Below are 21338 nucleotides of genomic sequence, written 5' to 3'. Positions count from 1 at the left end.
TCTCCACAGCAGCAGGGGTGGTGGCAGCTGAGGACCTGTGAGAGGACTGGCAAAACTGCCCCTTTACCCCCTTCCCCATGAGTGCTTCCTATGTGCCTGTGGTCTGTAGGAGAGCCCAGGCTCCTCTCTGCAGGCCCCTTTATAAAGGCAGGGGTAGGATGTGCTGTGAGATTCCCCGGGGCCTCCTTAGGAGCCTTGGTGGCAGGTGAGCTGGCTGGAGAGGAACCTAGCAGGGCCCTTCCTCTCCACCACACAGCCCCAAAGGTGGAGTGGGGTTGCTGGAGGGGAGTGTTTGCTGTGGGGTCTCACACTGACCAAGCAGTGCTTCGATAATGTGCTATGTAGCTGGTTTCTTTCCTCCGCATCTTTAAACCCAAACTCCTGATACACTTCCTGTTCCTCCACCTCTCAGGCAAAGTGCCAAGTGTCCCCACTTGGCAGGGGTTTTCTGAGAGCCCACGGACAGTGGAAGCTGGTCACTTCAGAGTGTGAGGTAAACTCCACTGGGGAATTATTTTGCTCTTCTGAGAAACTCCTAATCTCCTGGGTTTGGTTTAACAAGTGCTTACTGAGTACTTAGAATGTGCCAAGGTTGATTGGAGGTCACTGAGTGGTGGCTGCTCCAGGGAGTTACAAACCCTGAATTCACTAAGTCTTAGAGCTGGGAGGGAGCTTAGTGATGGTCAAGTCCAAACCCTTCATTTCACGGATGAGAAAACCAAGACCCAGTTTACCCCACAGGCCCCCTAGGCCCCAACACAGGTTAGCAGAGCCTGGGGGAGAACAGACATCTGACATTCTCCCCCTACACTGCCCCATTGAGGCTGGCTCCACTGGTGACATTTTCATACCTGAGGCTCGAGGATCAAGTACGCCCATTTTATTATTTTATTTTTAGAGACAGGGTCTCGCTATGTTTTGCAAGGCTGGTTTCGAACTCCTGTGCTCAGACAATCCTTCCGCCTCAGCCTCCCATAGTGTTGGGATTACAGGTGTGAGCCATCACACCTGGCCACAAGTATGCCCGTTTTAAAGCTGAGAAAACAGAAGCAGAGGACACCAGGCCCTGCCTGAGGGTCCCAGGCTCTGCAGCTTCCACTGCACTGTGGCTGAGGTTGACCCAGCTCCTTCTGAGTGGCCACAGCAGGCCACACCAAGTCAGGCCCTGTGGGTGGCCTCAATACCCAAAAAAAGATGGCCAAGGATCCCAAAAAGACCCTCTTTATTCATGTGGTGTTTTAAGAGCCCAGACCTGGGCTCAACTCCAGACTCTGCTATTACTAGCAGTAGGATCCTGGTAAGACATCAAGCTCCCACTGAGCCTTAGTTTCCTCATCTATGAAGTGGTAATAATCACGCCCCCCTCACTGGACTGTGGCAGGGATTCAATGAGATAATACATGTAATGTGACTGGCTGGCACAGTCACTCAATAGGTGATATTGCTATTATTGTTGATGCCAGCAGGTGAGACGCTTCCTCTGTTACTACCAGTCACCAGCCTGTTCCCTCTAAACATTCCAAGGGCCCAATCCTTCTCAGCTTCTAGACTCCATGCTCCTCCCATGCTAACTCTGGCCCTCCATCCCAGGCCCCTACGCTGTCTCTGCCCCTCCCTTCTGCCCACAGAAGGTTTAGCTCACCACATGCTGGGCCACTGGGTCAGGGTTTCTCTAATGCCCTGCGGATCCCACATGTGTGCAGCACGTCAGAAGTTAATCCACATAATGAGAAATGCCACAGGTAATAGCCCCTCTGTTCTATAGCTAACAGCAAGAGTCACAAAGTGCCAGCCCAACTATAGGAATGGATTCTAACAGCAGTTGCTGGAAGAAACATAACCTCCGTGGGGACCGCTTCAGGAGGCATATTAAAGCCACACAAAGAATCATGCTTTTACTGGGTGGGGACTGACTTAGCACAAAATGATCTAGTGGCCTGCAAACTAGCAAGCAGTGTGGACTTCAACTCTTAGTAAATATCTGGGAGCCATTATTGCCATCTGGAAGTCAACATCAGGACACGATCCTGGGGTCCTCAGCTCTGGGCAAGTCCTTTCAGACATTCTCTCTCTCATCGGCTCCCTGATGGGTGGCTACACGGTCAGCTTTGTGAGGTCAGGGCCTATCTTGTTCACATCGCACTGCTGGCCCCTGACATGGGTTCACACAGCATGTGTACTCAATGCATATTTGCTGGGTGAATGGATTTGACTGCCTGACACTCGGGAGTATATTTGCTGAGGCTTGCCTCAGCAAGAGAGGAGCCAAGAACAAGGAAATGGAGCTGAGGGTGAAGCAGAGGGGGCAGGGATGGGGGGATTCGGGTGACTCCAGGCCACTGACTATTGGGGAGTGGGAGAGGGAACCCAAAGGAGCCAAAAACCATTCTTGCCAACTGTGTCAAGTAGGTCTTGGAGGCCCTGAGTCCTAGTTTCATGGGCAATAACATTCTTTTTCTAGAAGGCTGTATACAAACTCCAAGTGTACCCTCTGAGAGAGGAAGAGGAGAGAATCTGCTGACTTGCTGTGTTCACGGGAATCCTTCCTGGGGTGGGTGGCTTTGGAATGTCTGCCCAGACCATGTCCCCCCCTCCCATAAGGATGACCCTGGGCAGCCGTGTTTGTGTGACATGTAACCTGTGCTCCTGGCCACAATGAATTGGAGCAGGAATGGTTCATTGGACACCTGTCCCAAGCCTGTGAATTTTGAATTGGGTCTCTGAGTTAGCTGGGCCTTTCCTGATGGTTTCTGGGAGACAGAGCTGGTAAATGGAAGAGGCAGAAAGGGCTGGGCTGCAAAGAGAGGAAGCAGCCTAGAGGCAAAGCTGTGGGAAAGGGCTGTGTACACCCAGAGAGGGGGCTGAGAAGGCACTGCGCTCACCCACTTGAGCCCGGCTCTTCGTTTTGCTTTGGGACAGTGAGAAACTCCTTTGTTCTTGTAATATAAACAATCTCTCCCCACACCCCTTCTCTCTCTGCTTCCCCAAGCCAGTTCAAATAGGTTTCTGGCATTGTGATAAAATTACCTTCTTAATCATTAGTCCCCTTTGTATGAAATTCTAGAGTGTGGAGATTTTTTTCTGAGTACCTTCTTGAAAACCGTAAGTGTAAAGGTTATAAAAGAATGTTGAGTCACTGTCATAAGAATAGTTAGATTAAGCCTAGTCATGTGAAAAGTAAAAGAGCGGGGAGTAAAAAAAGTCAGGGCAGGCCTAAAGAAAGAAAGAGACGCAAAGGAAACACTCCGTGACCTTGGATAAGGGAGGAAGCTCAGCTGGGTCAGAGGGGCTGGCAGAGCCTGGCATGTGCATGGCCAGCCCCCGAAAAGTGCTTGTGGATGGAGCCAAGGCTGGAGAAGGCCTAAGTATTTTGGGGGTCAGGGGAGACTCAGTCAAGGCTAGCTGAGAAATTCAGATAAGAGATCCCTCCGTCTTTCCCATCAGAGTCCCCTACGCCACTCTGGACCTACCAGGCCTGGGAAGGGCAACAACCTCAGTGTGAAATCAGAAAGGCCCCGAGCATTATAAGACCCAACAGCAAAAAGAGAACAACGATATCCATCTCATTGGCGCACAAGGGAAGGAGAATCAGACGTTTCTGGAAAACCAAAAGGGTAAAAGGCAATTATTACTCATGATTTAAGATTTAAAAATGTCACCAAGAGTCTTCAATTTGCATGTTGTCCTTATTGTTCTGTTTTGGTAGATATAAATGCAGTATAATGAAGAAGCTGTCATTTAAAACCAAACTGAACAGTTGCTCTGCTTTTTCCTTCCAAGCCAAGAGGGGTATGGAACCTAATGATATCAGTAGGAAGTTGAAACTTGATCCCGCTTCTTTCATCTGACAGAGGCCAGTGGGGAGGGAGAAAGGAGAGAAGAATATTTAAAGGCCTCTCAGTTTTTTGGATTTTTTTTTTTTTGAGACACAGTCTCGCTCTGTCGCCCAGTGCACTGACGCAATCTCAGCTAACTACAACCTCTGCCTCCAGTGTTCAAGCGATTCTTGTGCCTCAGCCTCCTGAGTACCTGGGATTACAGGTGTCTGCCACCACGCCTGGCTAATTTTTATATTTTTAGTAGAAACTGGGTTCGCCATGTTGGCCAGACTGGTCTCAAACTCCTGGCCTCAAGTGATCCGCCTGCCTCAGCCTCCCGAAGTGCTGGGATTACAGGTGTGAGCCACCATGCCTGGCCCTCTTTCAGTTCTTTTATGCTGCATAAGCGCTAGACTGAGAGATGGTCTTTGTGTTTAGTTCAACACATTATGAGTCCAGTTGGGTGAAAATGGGCTCTGAGCTAAGGTGAGAGAGACCGAGGTAAATCATATGACAGGTAAAGTGAGTGGAGTGAGTGTGTGTGTGTTGGAGAGGGGGCGCTGAGGAGAGGGGGCTCAGAAACCGAGAAGCAAGGAGATATGAGGAGACTCAGGAGGGCAGTGATGGGGGGTGGGAGTTGCCAAAAATATGGTAGGCAGGTGAAACTACAGAGGAAGGTGGCCAAGGGGAAATCTTCAGTGGCCAGAGGATTTTTAAGAACAGGGATATCTAATATCTCATTTTAAAAATTGAGTATCTTGGCCAGATGCAGTGGCTCATGCCTATAATTCCAGGACTTTGGGAGGCCGAAGTGGGTGGATCATTTGAGGTCAGGAGTTCAAGACCAGCCTGGCCAACATGGTGAAACCCCGCCTCTGATAAAAATACAAAAATTAGCCGGGTGTGGTGGCGGGTGCCTGTAGTTCCAGCTACTCAGGAGGCAGAGGCAAGAGAATTGCTTGAATCTGGGAGGCAGAGGTTGCAGTGAGCAGAGATCATACCACTGCACTCCAGCCTGGGTAATAGAGGGAGACTCCTTCTCAAAAACAAAAAACAAAAAACAAAACAAAAAAGAAAAAGAAAAAATTGAGTATCTCTGCAAAGTAAACCCCCTCCATGGTTCTGAACCTTCAACAAAGCCTGCTGCTCACCTATATGCCTTAAACGACCAATTTTGAGGAAACCACAGCAGGGCAGAACTCCATACCTGGGCTTTCCTGGAGGTGAAAGCAGAGAACAGATGCCAAAGGTGAAGCACAGTGAGACTGAGTCCACCAAGCAGGGACTTGGAGCCAGGGCAACACTGAGACTAGAAGCCTTTGGAAATTCACAGACATTTAAGCAAAGGTGTGGGCCTATTCTAGAATGTGGCAAGGAGGCTGGAGTCTATTTTAGTTAACCACATGGAATAAGGTTATAAAAACTTTATATTAGGATTTTCATTGGTTCACTTGCAAATTCAGGCTCTCAACCCATTTCCCCTTAAGGTCTTAAGGTCACTAACTCAAGATTCTCTCCTGGTAGGGTTTTTTGCTTGAGTTTTGTTTTTGTTTTTTAGGAGAACAGCCCTCTTGGCTAGGGAGGGAATGAAGTATATGTTGAAAATTCGGGGAGATCTTGGTTTTAAGGTGTTAAAGGGCAAGAAGAGAGTGGTATAGAAACAGACTTCCTTGAGGTAATTTTAATTTGCCTTCCTTCCCCAGCCCCAGGGTTGGGGGGAGCATAAAAGGTCTAGAATGATCTTTATCCTTTCTCCTTTTTCTTCCTCCTTTTCTCTTTTCTAACTTCTCCCCTCTTCAGCACTTCCTTCAAGATCCAAATTAAGTAGACAAAGGTGAGGAAGCCACCCCTATTTTAAAGTTTCAAACCCTAAAAGAAAGCCAATTGTCGGCCAGGCACTGTGGCTCACGTCTGTAATCCTAGCACTTTGGGAGGCCGAGGCAGGTGGATCACTTGAGTCACTTGAGGTCAGGAGTTTGAAACCAGCCTGGCCAACATGGTGAAACCCGTCTCTACTAAAAATACAAAAAAAAAAAAAAAAAAAATAGCTAGGTGTGGTGGCACATGCCTGTAATCCCAGCTACTCGGGAGGCTGAGGCAGGAAAATTGCTTGAACCTGGAGCGGAGGTTGTAGTGAGCCGAGATCGTGCCACTGCCCTCCAGCTTGGGTGACGGAGCAAGACTCTGTCTCAAAAAAAAAAAAAAAAAAAAAAAGAAAGCCAGTTGTCTTTGCTCCTATGTTTGAAACGTGGCCTGCCTCAGGGACTCCTTAGTGCAGGAGATGTTTTAGAGATAAACTTATTTTCTATCCTAACCCTTGCTCCTTCCTTATCAGAAAAGAAAGACAACATGAAACATGTCTTTGGTCCTAAGGCTTTGGAACCTTGTGAGGTTCCAGTGTCTTAATAGAAAGTCTTTCTCTCCTTTACTTCTCATCTTAGGGTAATTTTGATCTTTTGGTGATCCCAGCGCTGCTCAATACCTGGCAAATAGATGAAGGCTTGAATATTTTTCACACTCCTTCCATCAGAAGGATCTCATAAGCTTCTCAGTACCAACGAGGGCAGCCAAATCAAACAAATGCCCACTTGTAGAGGAAAAAGATTTGGGCGTGGTGCTCTTAAATTGGGTTAATGTGTATAAAGTGAACCAAGTGTATAAAGTGAACCAGTGTATAAAGTTAACTATACGTTAAGTGCCTACCATGCACCATGCACCATGTGAGGTATCTAATATCTATTTATCTCTCATTTAACAACTCATAGCAATCTGGCATGAACAACCATGCAGTTTGCCTAGGACCGATCTGGTTTTAGCACTGAAAGTCCTTCCTCCCTCATCCTGGGACAAATCTCAGTCCTGGGCAGACTGAAACAATTGGCCACCCTGCAACAATCTTTCACTCTCCAGATGAGAATACTGAGACTCCAGGGTCTACACACCCCGGTTGGGCTTGACTGACCTTGTTTCTCTTAAATTGGCTCCAGTTCTTATTAGCAGCCTAGAAAAGTGGAAGTGCAACCACATTTCTAAAGCTGCTTCTAATCCTCTTTCTCCTAATGGCCTCTCAAGAGGTTTTCACAGCCAGAAAACACATTTTTTCCCCCCAGGGTAGAAACCCTGGCTCCTACTGACTTTCACCACAGCTTGATGATTCTATTCATCATATGAGTTCTGCTTCAGTCAAAATTGATTAGCTACTAAGTATTGACTTCCTAAATTATTAATATATTCACATTGGGGGAAGGTGTGGTAAGGAGGGAGAGAGAAAATAAATAAACCAACTGCTATGGCCTATTATTTCCTACCTATCTATTCCCTTCAACATGAGGCAATTTGGCTACTTGAAAGGACATCATTATCAGCCTGGGTCCAATATGGTGACTGACCAATGACATCTTATAAAGGAAAGCAATGTAGTGAAAGAGCAAGCACAGTCTTTGGAGTCAATAGATCTGTTTTTATTTCCCACATTCACTGATTAACATCAGCATTATGCTACATCTCTTTGAATCTTAGTTTCACAATCTGAAGATGGGGATAATAATATCTCCCTTTTACTGTTGGTGTGAGGATTAATTGAGAAGATGTAATTCCAGATTTCAAGCTATATTACAAAGCTATAGTAATCTAAACAGTATGGTACTGGCATTAAGACAGGCACGTGGACCAAGGGAATATAATAGAAAGCACAGAAACATGCACACATACATGGTCAACTAGTATCTGACAAGGGTGGTAAGAATACACAAAGTGAAAAGATTAGTCTCTCCAGTAAATGGTGTTGAGAAGAATGGATATCCACGTGCAGAAGAATAAAATTGGACCCCATCTTATACCACTGACAAAAAATTAACTTGAAATGGATTAAAGGCTTAAATGTAAGACCTCAAAACATAAAAGTGCTAAAGGAAAACAGGAGAAAAGTTGTTTAACATTGGTCTTGGCAGTGATTTCTTTTGGATATGGCACCAAAAGCACAGGTAACAAAAGCAAAAATAAACTAGTGCAACAATATCATATGAAAAGGCTTCTGCATGGCAAAGGAAACAATCAACAAAATGAAAAGGCAACCCATAGAACGGGAGAAAAGATTTGCAAGCCATATATCTGATAAGGGCTTAATACCCAAAATATATAAGGAACTCATACAACTCAATAGCAAAAAGAAAAAAATCCTATTTTTAAATGGGCAAAGGAAGCCAGATACAGTGGCATGTGCCTGTTGTCCCAGTGCCTCAGGAAGCTGAGGCAAGAGGACAGCTTGATCCCAGGAGTTCAAGTCCAGCCTGGGCAACACAGTGAGACCCTTAAAAAAATGCCAAGGATCTGAATAGATGTTTTTCTAAAGAAGACGTATAATATGGTTTGGCTGTGTCACCACCCAACTCTCATCTTGAATTGTAGCTCCTATAATCCCCATGTGTCATGGGAGGGACCTGGTGGGAGGTAATTTAATCATGAGGGCGGGTTTTTCCCATGTTCTCATGATAGTGAATAAATCTCGTCAGGCGCAGTGGCTCATGCCTGTAATCCCAGCACTTTGGGAGGCCGAGGAAGGCAGATCACCTGAGGCTGGGAGTTCAAGACCAGCCTGACCAACATGGAGAAACCCCATGTCTACTAAAAACACAAAAATTAGCTGGGCGTGGTGGCGCATGCATGTAATCCCAGATACTTGGGAGGCTGAGGCAGGAGAATTGCCTGAACCCGGGAGGCAGAGGTTGCGGTGAGCTGAGATTGTGCCATTGCACTCCATCCTGGGCAATAAGAGCGAAACTCCATCTCAATAAATAAATAAATTTCATGTGACCTGATGGTTTTATAAAGAGCAGTTCCCCTGCACATTCTCTCTTGCGTGCTGCTATGTAAAACATGCCTTTGCTCCTCCTTCACCTTCTGCCATGATTGTGAGCCCTCTCCAGCCATGTGGAACTGTGAGTCCATTAAGCCTCTTTTTCTTTATAAATTACCCAGTCTCAGTTATGTCTTTGTTAGCAGCGTGAGAATGGACTAATACAACATAGAAATGGCCAACAGGTACATGAAAAAGTGCTCACCGTCACTAATTATCAGGGAAATGCAAATTAAAACCAAAACCATAGTGAGATGTCACCTCATACCTGTTAGAATGGCTACAAAAAGCAAAAAATAACTAGTATGGGAAAGAATGTGGAGAAAAGGGAACACTTGTGCACTGTTGGTGGGAATGTAAATTGGTACAGCCATTATGGAAAATAATATGGAAGTTCCTCAAAACATAAAAAGTAGAACTAGTATATGATCCAACAACCCCATCTCTGGGTATACACCCAAAGGAAGCCAAATCAGTATCTTGAAAAGATACCCATGTGCCCATGTTCACTGCAGCATTATTCACAATAGCCAAAACAGAAACAACCTGCATGTCCACTGACAGATGAAGGGATAAAGAAAATGTGGCATATATAAATATATACAATGGAATATTATTCAGCCATAAAAAAAGAAGGAAATTCTGCCATTTGTTTCAACATGGAAGAACCTGGAGGGCATGATGCTAAGTGAAATAAGCCAGAACTATTGCATGTTCTCATTTATATGTGGAATCTGAAAAAGCTGAACTCATAGAAACAGAGGGCAGAACGGTGTTTACCAGGGGTTGGATGTGGAAGATGGGGAGATGTTGGTCAAAGATAAAAATATTCCAGGGATCTAATGTACCGCATGGTGACTATAGTTAATAATACTGTATTGCATACTTGAAATTTGCTTAGAGAGATCTTAAGTGTTCTTACCATACACACGCACAAAGGTAACTATGAGTGGTGATGAAGGTGTTAACCAATTTGATTGTGGTAATCATCTCACAATGTGTATGTATATCAAATCATGTTTTATACCTTAAACATATATAATTTTGTCAATTATACTTCAATAAAGCTAGAAAAGAGAAATGTATGAATTTCCTTTTCCTTAATTCTCCCAGCTGCCTTTTCTAGCTAATTTTTACCTATCATTTAAGACTCATGACAGGTGTCACCTGCTCCAGGAAGCCTGTGCTGCCCCCTCTGCCACCACTCACCACCTAGGCCTATGTGCCCCTGTTTCTCCTCCTATAGTTTCCTGTGCAGACCTCCATCAACGCACCTCCCACCAATTTATGCTTATCTGTTTGTGGGTCTGTCATCTCCAGGTGCAAGATATTTCCTCCAAGGGGCTCTGACATGATCCAGAGGGCAACTTTGCAGCAAGGGGCTGCTTTCCATGTAGCACATGGAGCCAGTACAAGAAGGACAAGGATGCCTGGGCTGGCCTCTTTCCTGCCCCTGACCTGCTGTGGGAATGAGGACCAGCAGTTACTTGGGCCTCAACTAGAGTTAAAGCAGGGACTTCACAGGGTTCTGTAAGTTAAATGTGGTTCAAGGAAGCATCAAATTTCTTTAGGATAGTGTATCTTTTAACCAGGTACACTGGAACTTAATAGAAAAGTACAGACACCCAAGCCCCATTCACATCTAACACGTCAGGCAGCTGGATTGTGTATTTCAAAACTGTCCTGGAGGTTAGGAACCTTGCAGCATATATTAAAGGCACCCTCGTGGGTCTCTGTGGAAGGAATAAAAGTCAGCTACCTGGCCTTTGTTTCAACTTTATAGTTATGATTATTAATATTATACATTTAGTTAAAAATGATATTGAACTATCATTCTCAGGGGGCTGTCACAGGTACCAAGCCCCTTCACATATACGGTCTTATTGGATCTTTGCCATTATTCTGTAAGGCAGGAACTGAAGGGGTCTCTGCTCAATCCTGCATCTGCATAGTGTGCCTGACCCTCAGGCCCAGACACATCTAGCCACCCTGCCTGGTCCAGGCCCCTCATACTCTGCAGGATGCCCCTGTCCTCTGAAGTGGGAGTTCCTGCTGGGCTATGCAGCCAGACCAGCTGGGCCCCCTGCCTAGGTGTCTGGATGGATTTACAGAACAGACAGGACACTCAGAGAGGAAAAACATATGTGGTCAGGTGTCCTACAGCAAAGAGAAGTGGGAGATTCAGACAATTATCCAGATGAGGCAGGTAAAATGATTCTGGTGCTGTTTTATTTTCACTTCCACAGGGCATTGGCACTATCCCTGAGATGTGGCAAGAGCAAGGTTTCTATCTGTATCACACATACAATGCCCATTTTGCTTAGAAGTGAAAGACTGAGGGTTGAGACTTCCACTCCATGAAGAACAGCAGAAACCAACTCAATGCCCATGGGCTGCAGAAAAATCACTGTGGTTGGTGACTTTGTTACCAGGCTTTGTGGCTTCCTTAAACCGGAGTGTCTGGAACTGGGGTCTGGAATGTATTCTCAGGGGTAGAAAGGTTTTACTTGAACTTTTAAATTTTGCTTCCATTTTGATAATCTTAAAAATATTCCTTTTATTAGATGGAATAGCAAAACTTGGGTTATAATTCATAATTGGAAGATATTTTTATGGAATAAAACCCTAATTAGTTAGATTATTTCTCAAATTGGAATATGTGGCTTCCTGGGGCCCTACAAATACACAAATGCATTTTCATGGGTCCACAAGACTTTATTTTCCCTTTAAAAGGGGTCTTTACTTTACTCCAGCTTATGAGACATGGCCTAAAATTCCCTGTCCTCCTAGGCTCTCCCATTCTCCCTTTCCTACTCCACAGCCCTGTCAGGAACAAGCCAGTAACACACACACATAGTATAGGAAGAGCAGACGGTGAAGGAAATGCACCAATATATTTGGTACAAATATGCCAAAAGGGCTGGACGTGGTGGCTCATGCCTGTAATCCCAGCACTTTGGGAGGCTGAAGCAGGTAGATCACTTGATGTCAGGAGTTCGAGACCAGCCTGCCCAACATGTTGAAACCCTGTCTCTACTAAAAATACAAAAATTAGCTGGGCGTGGTGGTATGTGCCCGTAATCCCAGCTACTCGCGAGGCTGAGGCACGAGAATCACTTGAACCTGGGAGGCAGAGGTTGTAGCGAGCCGAGATCGCGCCACTTAACTCCAGCCTGGGCAACAGAATGAGACTGCGTCTCAAAAATATATATATGCCAAAGGGTTCTACATTCTTTTTCCTTTGGTTTGCATTTAAAATCAGTGTCCACTTAACTGAACAAGACACCACCAAAGCAATGTCAAATCCACCATCTATAACTACTTCTGTGATGTTCTATGTCACCTCTTCTAAACTCTTTGAGCAGAGGGCACCAAATCTAAACTGCTTTCTTCTTCTCTGGCTCAGGAAGGACCCAGCAGACTCCACCTTCCAAGGACGACCTCAATCCTGAATGTAGGAGAGGTGGTGAGGTGACAGGGGAACATCTCAGAGACCATGTCAGTATGTGTGAGGCATCCAGAACCCACACAGGGGCAAGAGGTCTTCCCAGCAGGCTTGCTTTCCTCTTGGTCTCTGATGTTCCCACTCCTGAGCAGGACTGTGTGTGTGTGTGTGTGTGTGTGTGTGTGTGTGCGCGCGCGCGCGCGTGCGTGTGCAAGTGTTTTTTTGTGTGTGTGGTGTGTGTCTGTGTATGCCTGTGCATGTGGTGTGTGTGTGTGTGTTGTATTTTAACTATAGCCCATCTCTTACACTGGACTCCTCCAAAGGATTTACCATTACCCCATCTCCTACAAAGGCACATTTACTCTGTAAAAGCCACAGGCCCTGGTCAACCTAATACCAATGATGGGGGTTGTAGAGGGCTCTGCGGGGTTGGGGGTAGCTCCCATGGCCTGTGAGAGCAGGTGCATCAGGTCTCCTGCCAGGATACTAAGATGCAGTCACTGCCTCTGACACTCCTTGGAAGTTATAGATGGTATAATAAACCAACTTTTCCACGCTCAAGACAGTGAGCTATATATAGTAGAAACCAAATTAATAGTTTATTAGGCAGGTTTGGGATATGCTGAGAGTGAAATCACATCCCCAGAAACATCAGTAAAGTCGCAGTAAAATGTCACATTTGTGCTCTAAGGATTCCAGTCCTTTTTACTCCTCTTAAGATTGATCATTTTCTTTCCATAGGAAAGAGCAAAAGACTGATTTTAATTAGCCCAGAACTATTTTCTGAAGGAGCAGAGGAAGGCCTGGGGGCTTTGTTGTCCTGGAAGAAAGCTTCCTAGGTGTCTTGCAAGCTACAGTGCAGGGTGACTACACAATTCTGTACCAGGCCTTTCAGCTCCAGTGAGGAGAGAGGGTGGAGCTAATGTAACAAGAACTTCAATTTACTGAGCACAATGCCTCATACAAAACAAGCATGTCCATTATTGGTTCTTAGGGCAATGACCGTATGGTCCTTGGAATTTGGAAATGAGGGAAATAATTCTGAGAATTAAACCATGAAATCAACATAGAATGGATCAGAGTGGAGGTCTCAAAGTCCCCAGAGAAAGACAGAGGGCGTCAGTCTGACCAAAAGTGTCAATGAGCAGGAAGGATGGCCAACAATGGAAGCAGAGCAGAGGGGGCCAGAGAGGTTAGGCTGAGCCATGTGGAGCGTTACCCATATTCTCCAGAAAATCCCCCCTGCCCTGCTGGGTCCCATCTGGACACACCAGCAGGATGGCTCCCCAGAATGTACCCCTCAAGGAACTCACGAGTCCTGCTGATAAGATCCATGCTGCTGTCCTGGCTGCTTGCCCCACTCCCTGGGCCAGTCAGTTCCTGCTGCGGCTGGTCTGGCCGCAGGCCCCAGTGGACTTTTTGCAGGCCTGAAAGATGTCCCTTCTGGTCAGTTTTTCTTTGAGGGTAACTGGGTACTGGAAGCCCAATGTGGATAGGAGGGCATTCTGTGGACACGGCACAAAAGACAGGGGAGGCAGGGTTACTGAAAATTGGCATTTTTCCATAATATTCATCAGTTACAAAGAGATTGGGCTGCAGAAGCAAAATGGAAGACATGGAGTGCCAGGATGGGGTCATTGCCCTGAGGCTTGCGTTTGACCGAGTTCCATTAATCAACCAAATCAACAGTTGCTGGAGGGAATACCCTCAGTGCTATAATTAGAATTCTGTTAGAATGAGCAGAACTCCCATTCCCCCGTTCTTGCTTGTCCGGAACAGTGATTACTGGATATGGCTTATGACACGTGGTTAAGGGGAAAGTCCCTCAGTGGGTCACAGATGTAGTTCAAAATGCCAAGTGCCCTCTTTGATTGTTATGGGAAAGTCATATGCATTTCTACTGAGAGCCACTTTTACTAACAATCAAGGACTACACAGACTATCAGAAAAGTGAGTTATTGAGGGTTTCACAAAGCTGGCTTTGTAAACTAAAATTTCTAAGAACTAAAGTTACCAAGAGCCCTAATTCAGAATCCCACTAATAAGCCTGATTACTATTGAAACCCAGGGTAATGGGCAAAGCACACAGAGGTAGCTGGAATTCCCTCACCTCTCAGATAGGACATTGCTATCAGTTTAACATCAGTGTTGTCTTAAGTCAACAATTTTTAAAATAATTAATAGATTTTTAGAACAGTTTAAGATTTACAGAATTATTGAACAGACAGTACACAGAGTTCAATATACCTACCTCGACCCTAACCCTACCTCTACCCCTACAGTTTTCCCTATTAACATCTTACATTAGTGTGGTGCATTTGTTATAATTAATGAGCCAATACTGATACATTATTATTAACTATATAGTTTACATTAAAGTTTACTCTTCTATTGTATAGATACTTCTATGGGTTTTGACAAATGCATAAGGACATACATCTACAATTATATATCATATAGAATAGCTTCACTACTCTAAATATCCTGTATTTCACCTCTTCATCCCACCCCTTCCTCCCTCCAACTCCCTTTTCTTTCCTTTTTTTTTTTTTTTTTTTGAGACGGAGTCTTGCCCTGTCGCCCAGGCTGGAATGCAATGGCACAATCTTGGCTCACTACAACCTCCCCTTCCCAGGTTCAAGCGATTCTCCTGCCTCACCTCCCAAGTAGCTGGGATTACAGGCACGCACCACCATGCCTGGCTAATTTTTTGTATCTTTAGTAGAAACAGGGTTTCGCCATGTTAGCCAGGCTGGTCTCGAACTCCTGACCTTGTGATCCACTCGCCTTGGCCTCCCAAAGTGCCGGTATTATAGGCGTGAGCCACCGTGCCTGGCTCCAACCCCCTTTTTACTTACCATCTCTACAATTTTGCCTTTTCCAAAATATCACAGAGTTGGAATTGACAGAGCAGGAGCACTGCCATCTTGTTGGACAAGCACTGCCATTCTAAAGTTCACCTTGATCAAAAACCACCTAAATCCAAAGGGCATCAGCCTAATGGCTAAGGTGAGCATGACCATAAGCCACAAATAACATCTCCAACTAGAAACATTCAAAACCCCTCCCTGACCAGAGACATGCCAGCCCTGAAATAACCTCCCCTCTGGCCAGACAAATGTTAGCCCCAGGATAACTGCCTCTCTGACCAGAGACATTCCAACACCACCATAAACTTCTTCCCCACATAGAAACATTCCAAGCTTGTGGTAAGTTCTCTTACCCTAAAATAAATAGTCTTAGTCTGTAAGAGAGAGCGCTTCTGACCCAAATCGGCCAGAAGCCCCTCTCAGGTTTATTCTCCAAAATAAAACCGTCTTTGACTGCTGAGCCACTTTTCGTGTTTCTTTCCTTTCTTTCACTCTTACAGGAATCATATATTATGAAGCCTTTTCATATTGGCTCTTTCAATTAGCAATATACATTTAAGCTTCCTCCATGTGTTTTCAAGGTTTGATAGTTCATTTCTTTTTTTTTTTAACCTCTGAACTTTTTATTGGCCTCCTGCTCCCCAAAGGGTACCCTGCTTCTGCTGGCTTAATGTCTCAGAACTTTGGTGTCATTATTCTCAGACACCACTTTGCCATCCACTATCCAGTGGGTAGTGGTCTTTTGGATGATTTGCATGGAGTTGCTGCTGTCCAGGGCATCACCAAGATTGAAGTCCTTGCCATCTTCCAGCAGGCAGTGGTAGGTGGTGATCTCAGCCTCCAGCTTGAGCTTGATGTTCAGCAGGGCCTTGTACTCCTGGGCCTGGCACTGTCCCTCTGCCTGGGTCTGTGCCAGCTCTGACTCCAGGTGCAGCAGGATCCCATTGAGCTGCTCCATCTGCAGGGTGTAGTGGGCCTCCACCTCCCTCAGGCTGTTTTCCAAGCTGACCTTCAGATTTCTCATGGAGCCCAGGTCAATCTTCAAGGACTGGACTGTACATCTCAGTTTCATGAGCATCATCTCAGCAGCTCCAACCTTGGCAGACTGCATGGTGACCACTGTGGTGCTCTCCTCCATCTGCTGAGACCAGTACTTGTCTGGCTCCTCTCGGCTCTTCTGAGACAGCTAGTCATATTGGGCCCAGATGTCTGCCATGATCTTGTCAACGTCCTAAGATTTGGGGACATCTACCTCCATGGTCAACCCAGAGCTGGTAATCTGGGCTTGTAGGCCTTTTACTTCCTCTTCGTGGTTCTTCTTCATGAAGAGCAGCTCCTCCTTGAGAGCCTCGATCTCTGTCTCCAGCTACAGCCGAGTGACACTGGTGTCATCAATGACCTTGTGGAGCCCACGGATGTCGCTCTCTACAGACTAGCGCATGGCCAGCTCTGTCTCATAGTTGACTCTAAAGTCATTGGCAGCAAGACGGGCATTGTCGATCTGCACAACGTGGGCATCGTCCACAGTATTTGCGAAGATCTGAGCGCTCATGTCCTCAATGGTCTTGAAGTAATGGCTCCAGTCTCTGACCTGGGGTCCCTTCTTCTCCAGGTGCTCCCGGATTTTGCTCTCCAGCTTCCTGTTATCAGTCTCCAGGCTCCTCACTGTCCAGGTAGGAGGCCAGGAGGTCGTTCAGGCTTTGCATGATCTCTTTCTCATTCTGGATGCCTCCCATTCTGGCCAGACCCCTAGCCATCCCCGTGGCCAGGCCCCCAGGCCCCATGCCACCCTGGAAGCTGGTGGAGCAGGACACAGAGATCCAGGAACCAGAGCCCCCCGCGCCTGCACAGACACTGGCCACACTGCTGACCAGCCAGGCGCCATAGCTGGGTGGCTGGACAGAGCCCAGGGACCAGTAGTTGGAGGAGAAGGTGGAACGAGTGGTGAAGCTCATGCTGTCCGGGGAGGAGAGTGAGAGGAAAGGACTCAGGCTTTGCTGATGACCTCATTTCTTTCTATCTCTGAACAATATTCCACCGATGGATGTACTGTAGTTTGTTCATCCATTCTCCTATTGAAGGACATCTTGGTGGCCTCCAGTTTTGGTGATAATGAATAGTGCAGCTCTAAACATTCATATGTAGGCTTCTATGTGAACATAATTTTCAACTCAATTGGGTACATACCTAGGAACATGATCGCTGGTTCGGACGACAAGACTATGATCAGCTTTGTAAGAAACTGCCATACCATCTTCCAAAGTGGTTATATCGTTTGCACTCCCACCAGCAATGGAAGAGCATTTCCTATTGCTTTGCATCCTCATCAGCATTTGGTATTGGCAGTTTTTTTAAAAATAGCCATTCTAATAGGTGTTAGTGGATCTTATTGTTTTAATTTTAAATTCCTGACTGACATATGACATTTAGAATCTTTTTATATGCTTATTTGCCATCTGTATATCTTCTTTGATGAGGTGTTTGCTCATATCTTTTGTCCATTATTAAACTGGGTTGTTTCCTTATTGAGTTTTAAAAGTTCTTTTGGTATTTTCAGATGCAAGTCTTTTATCAGATACATGCCTTTTGCAAATATTTTCTCCTGGTCTGTGGGTTTTCTTTTCATTCTCTTAAATGTCTTTCACAGAGCAGAAGTTTTCAATTTTAACAGAGTCCAGCTTATCATTTTTTTTTTCATCAATTGTGCTTTTAGGGTTGTATCTAAAAACTCATCACCAGACCTAAGGTCACCTAGATTTTCTCATATGTTATCTTCTAGAAGTTTTGTAGTTTTGCATTATACATTTAGGTTTAAGATCCACTCTGAGATGATTTTTTGAAAGGTGTAAGGACTATGTCTGAATTTTTTTTTTTTTTTGAGACAGAGTCTTACTCTGTCATCCAGACTGGAGTGCAGTGGTATGATCATGGCTCACTGAAGCTTTGACCTCCTGTGCTCAAGCAATCCTCCCACCTCAGCCTCCAGAATAGCTGAGATCACAGGCATGCATCGCCACACCCAGCTTTTTTTTTTTTTTAATTTTTAGTAGTCTCAAAATCTCTATGTTGCCCAGGCTGGTCTTGAACTCCTAGGCTCAAACAATCCTCCCGCCTTGGCCTCCCAAAGTGCTGGGATTACAGGCATGAGCCATTACACCTGGCCTGGATTCTTTTTTTTTTAAACATATGAATGTCCAGTTATTCCATCACCATTTGCTGAAAATATTATTATTCTTCCATTAAATTGCCTTTGCGTCTTTGTCAAAGATCAGCTGATTATATTTGTGTGGGTCCATTTCTGGGCTATTTATTCTGTTCCACTGATCAATTTGTCTGTTCTTTTGACAATATCACACTTGATTGTAGTAGCTTTACAGTAAGTCTTGAAGTTGAGTAGTGTCAGTTCTTCAACTTTGTACTTTTTCAGTGTTATGTTGTCTATTCTGGGTCTTTTGCCTTACCATATACACTTTAGAATCAATATGACAGCATCCAAAAAAATAACTTGCTAAGATTTTTATTGGGATTATATTCCATCTATAGATCAAGTTGGGGAGAACTGACAATATTGAATTTTCCTACGCATGAACATGAAATTTTTTTTTTTTTTTTTTGAGACGGAGTCTCACTCTGTCACCCAGGCTGAAGTGCAGTGGCGCCATCTCAGCTCACTGCAAGCTCTGCCTCCTGGGTTCACGCCATTCTCCTGCCTCAGACTCCTGAGTAGCTGGGACTACAGGTGCCCACCACCATGCCCGGCTAATTTTTTTTATTTTTTTAGTAGAGACGGGGTTTCACCGTGTTAGCCAGGATGGTCTTGATCTCCTGACCTCGTGATCTGCCCGCCTCGGCCTCCCAAAGTGCTGGGATTACAGGCATGAGCCACTGTGCCCGGCCGAAATATTTTTTCATTTACTTAGATCTTTGATTTCTTTCATTACTTTTATAGTTTTTCTCATGTAGATCCTGTATACATTTTGTTAGATTTATGTCTAAAATTTTTGGTGCTAGTGTATCATGTCTTAAATTTCAAATTACAATGGCTGGTATATAGAAAAGCAACTGTCTTTTGTATCCTAAGACTTTACATCCTGAGACCTTGTTACAGTCACTTATTAGTTATGGGAGTTGCTTGGTAAATTCTTTGGGATTTTCTGCATAGACAGTTATATCATCTGTGAACAAAGATGTTTTATTTCTTCTTTCCCAAACTATATACATTTATTTCCTTTTCTTATCTTATTGCATTAGCTAGAATTTCCAGTATGATATTGAAAAGGGCTGGTGAAAGGGGATCTCTTTGCTTTGTTCCTGATCTCAGCAGGAAAGTTTTCAGTTTCTCATCATTAAGTATGATGTTAGCTATAGGTTTTTTGTAGATTTTTAAAAAATCAAGTTGAGGAAATTTCCCTCTATTCCTAGTTTACTGCAAGTTTTTATTATGAATAGGTGTTGGGTTTTGTCAAATGCTTTTTCTGCATCTATTGACATTACTGTGTGATTTTTCTTCTTTGGCCTATTGATATGATGAATTATCTTAATTGACTTTTGAATACGAAACCAGCCTTAAATACCTGGGATAAATCCTTTTGGGTCATGGTGTATAATTATTTTTACACATTGTTGAATTTGATCTGCTAGCATTTTGTTGAGGATTTTTGCATATATATTCATAAGGGACATTGGTCTGTAGTTTTTCTTCTTGTCATGCCTTTATCTGATTTTGTATTGGGATAATGCTGACTTCATGGGATTAGTTAGAAAGTATTCCTTCTGCTTCTATTTTCTGGAAGAGATTGTAGACAATTGATATCCTTTCTTCCTTAAATGTTTGGTAGAATTCACTAGTGAAATCATGAAGGCCTGTTGCTCTTTTTTTTTTTTTTTTGGTAAGTTGTTAATTATTATTATTATCTATTACTTCTTTAATAGTAACAGGCCTGTTCAAATTATTTATTTCTCCTGTGTGAGTTTTAGTAGTTTGTGTCTTTCAATAAATTAGTCCATTTCACCTAAGTTATCAAATTTGTAGGCATAGAGTTGCTCATAATATTCCTTTATTATCCTTTTAATGTCCATGGAATCAATAATGATCACCTTTCATTTGTGACATTAATGTATGTCTTCTCCCTTTTTTCCTTGGTTAGCCTGGCTAGAGATTCATCAATTTTATTAATCTTTTTAAGAGATAGCTTCAGTTTCATTGATTTTCTCTATTGTTTCCTATTTCTAATTTCACTGATTTCTGCTCTATTTGGTATTATCCCTTTTTCTTCTTGCTTTAGGATTATTTTGCAATTCCTTCTCTTGTTTCCTAATATAGGAGCTTAGGTTGTTGCTTTTAGATCTTTCTTCTTTTCTAATATATGTATTTAATGTTATTCATTTTCCTCTAAGCACTGCTTTTGCTGCATCCCACAAATTTTGATAAGTTGAATTTTCATTTTCATTTAGTCCAAAATATTTTTAAAATTTTCTTAAGACTTCTTCTTTGACTACTCATATATTATTTAGAAGTGTATTGTTTAATCTCTAAATATGTTGGGATTTTCCACTAATCTTTCTGTTATTGATTTTTAGTTTAATTCCAATGTGGTGTTACAGCATACTCTGCATGACTTCTGTTCCTTTAAATTTGTTCAGGTGTGTTTTATGTCCCAGAATGTGGTCTGTCTTGGTGGATATTCTACATGAGCTTGAGAAGAATGTGCATTCTGCTATTGTTGGACGAAGTATTCTATAAATGTCAATTAAATCCAGGTGATTTATATGCTGTTCCTTTCAATTATATCGTTACTGATTTTCTGCCTGCCGGATCTGTCAATTACTGGTAGATGGGTGTTGAAGTCTACAACTATAATCACTGATTTGTCTGTTCGTCTTCAGTTTTGTCATTTTTTTGCTTCATGTATTTTGATGCTCTGCTGTTAGGTACATACATGTTAAGGACTATTATGTTTTCCTGAAGAAATGACCCTTTTATCATGATGCAATGCCCTCCCTTATCCCTGTTAAAGAGATGTTCTTTGCTCTTAATTCTTCTTTGTCTGAAATTAAGATACCTATTCTTGCTTTCTTTTGATTAGTGTTATCATGGTATCTCTTCCTCCCTCCCTTTACTTCTAATCCATCTGTATCTATATCTATACCTATATATCTATATCTATATATATGTGTGTGTGTGTGTATATATATGTGTGTATGTGTGTGTGTGTGTGTGTGTATATATATATGCATTTTTTTTGAGACAGAGTCTTGCTCTGTGCAGCCTCCACCTGCTGGGTTCAAGTGATTTCCTGACTCAGCCTCCCAAGTAGTTGGGATTACAGGTGCATGCCACCACGCCTGGC

General features: G+C 43.8%; 1 protein-coding gene and 1 pseudogene across 10 annotated transcripts in view; both read right to left on the bottom strand.

The window, feature by feature from the left end:
- Positions 1-21338, bottom strand: part of SLC4A5 (solute carrier family 4 member 5) — a 145006-nt gene that overhangs the window by 74541 nt on the left and 49127 nt on the right. For all 10 annotated transcript variants that reach the window (XR_010149095.1, XR_010149094.1, XR_010149096.1 and 7 more), the window contains one exon: positions 13432-13623. Coding sequence is in view for 6 of the 10 variants with exons in the window: in XM_054678546.2 (XP_054534521.1) it covers positions 13432-13623 (192 nt within the window). In the remaining 4 variants the exon portion in view is untranslated. The remainder of the gene's footprint in view (positions 1-13431; positions 13624-21338) is intronic.
- LOC134807813 (keratin, type I cytoskeletal 18-like) lies at positions 15566-17037 on the bottom strand (annotated as a pseudogene).

The sequence above is a fragment of the Pan troglodytes genome, chromosome 12 (genome assembly GCF_028858775.2).
Source record: "Pan troglodytes isolate AG18354 chromosome 12, NHGRI_mPanTro3-v2.0_pri, whole genome shotgun sequence".
NCBI classification, from domain to species: Eukaryota; Metazoa; Chordata; class Mammalia; order Primates; family Hominidae; genus Pan; species Pan troglodytes.
The sequence above is the reverse complement of the archived record's forward strand: the minus strand, read 5'-3'. Positions and strand labels throughout refer to the sequence as shown.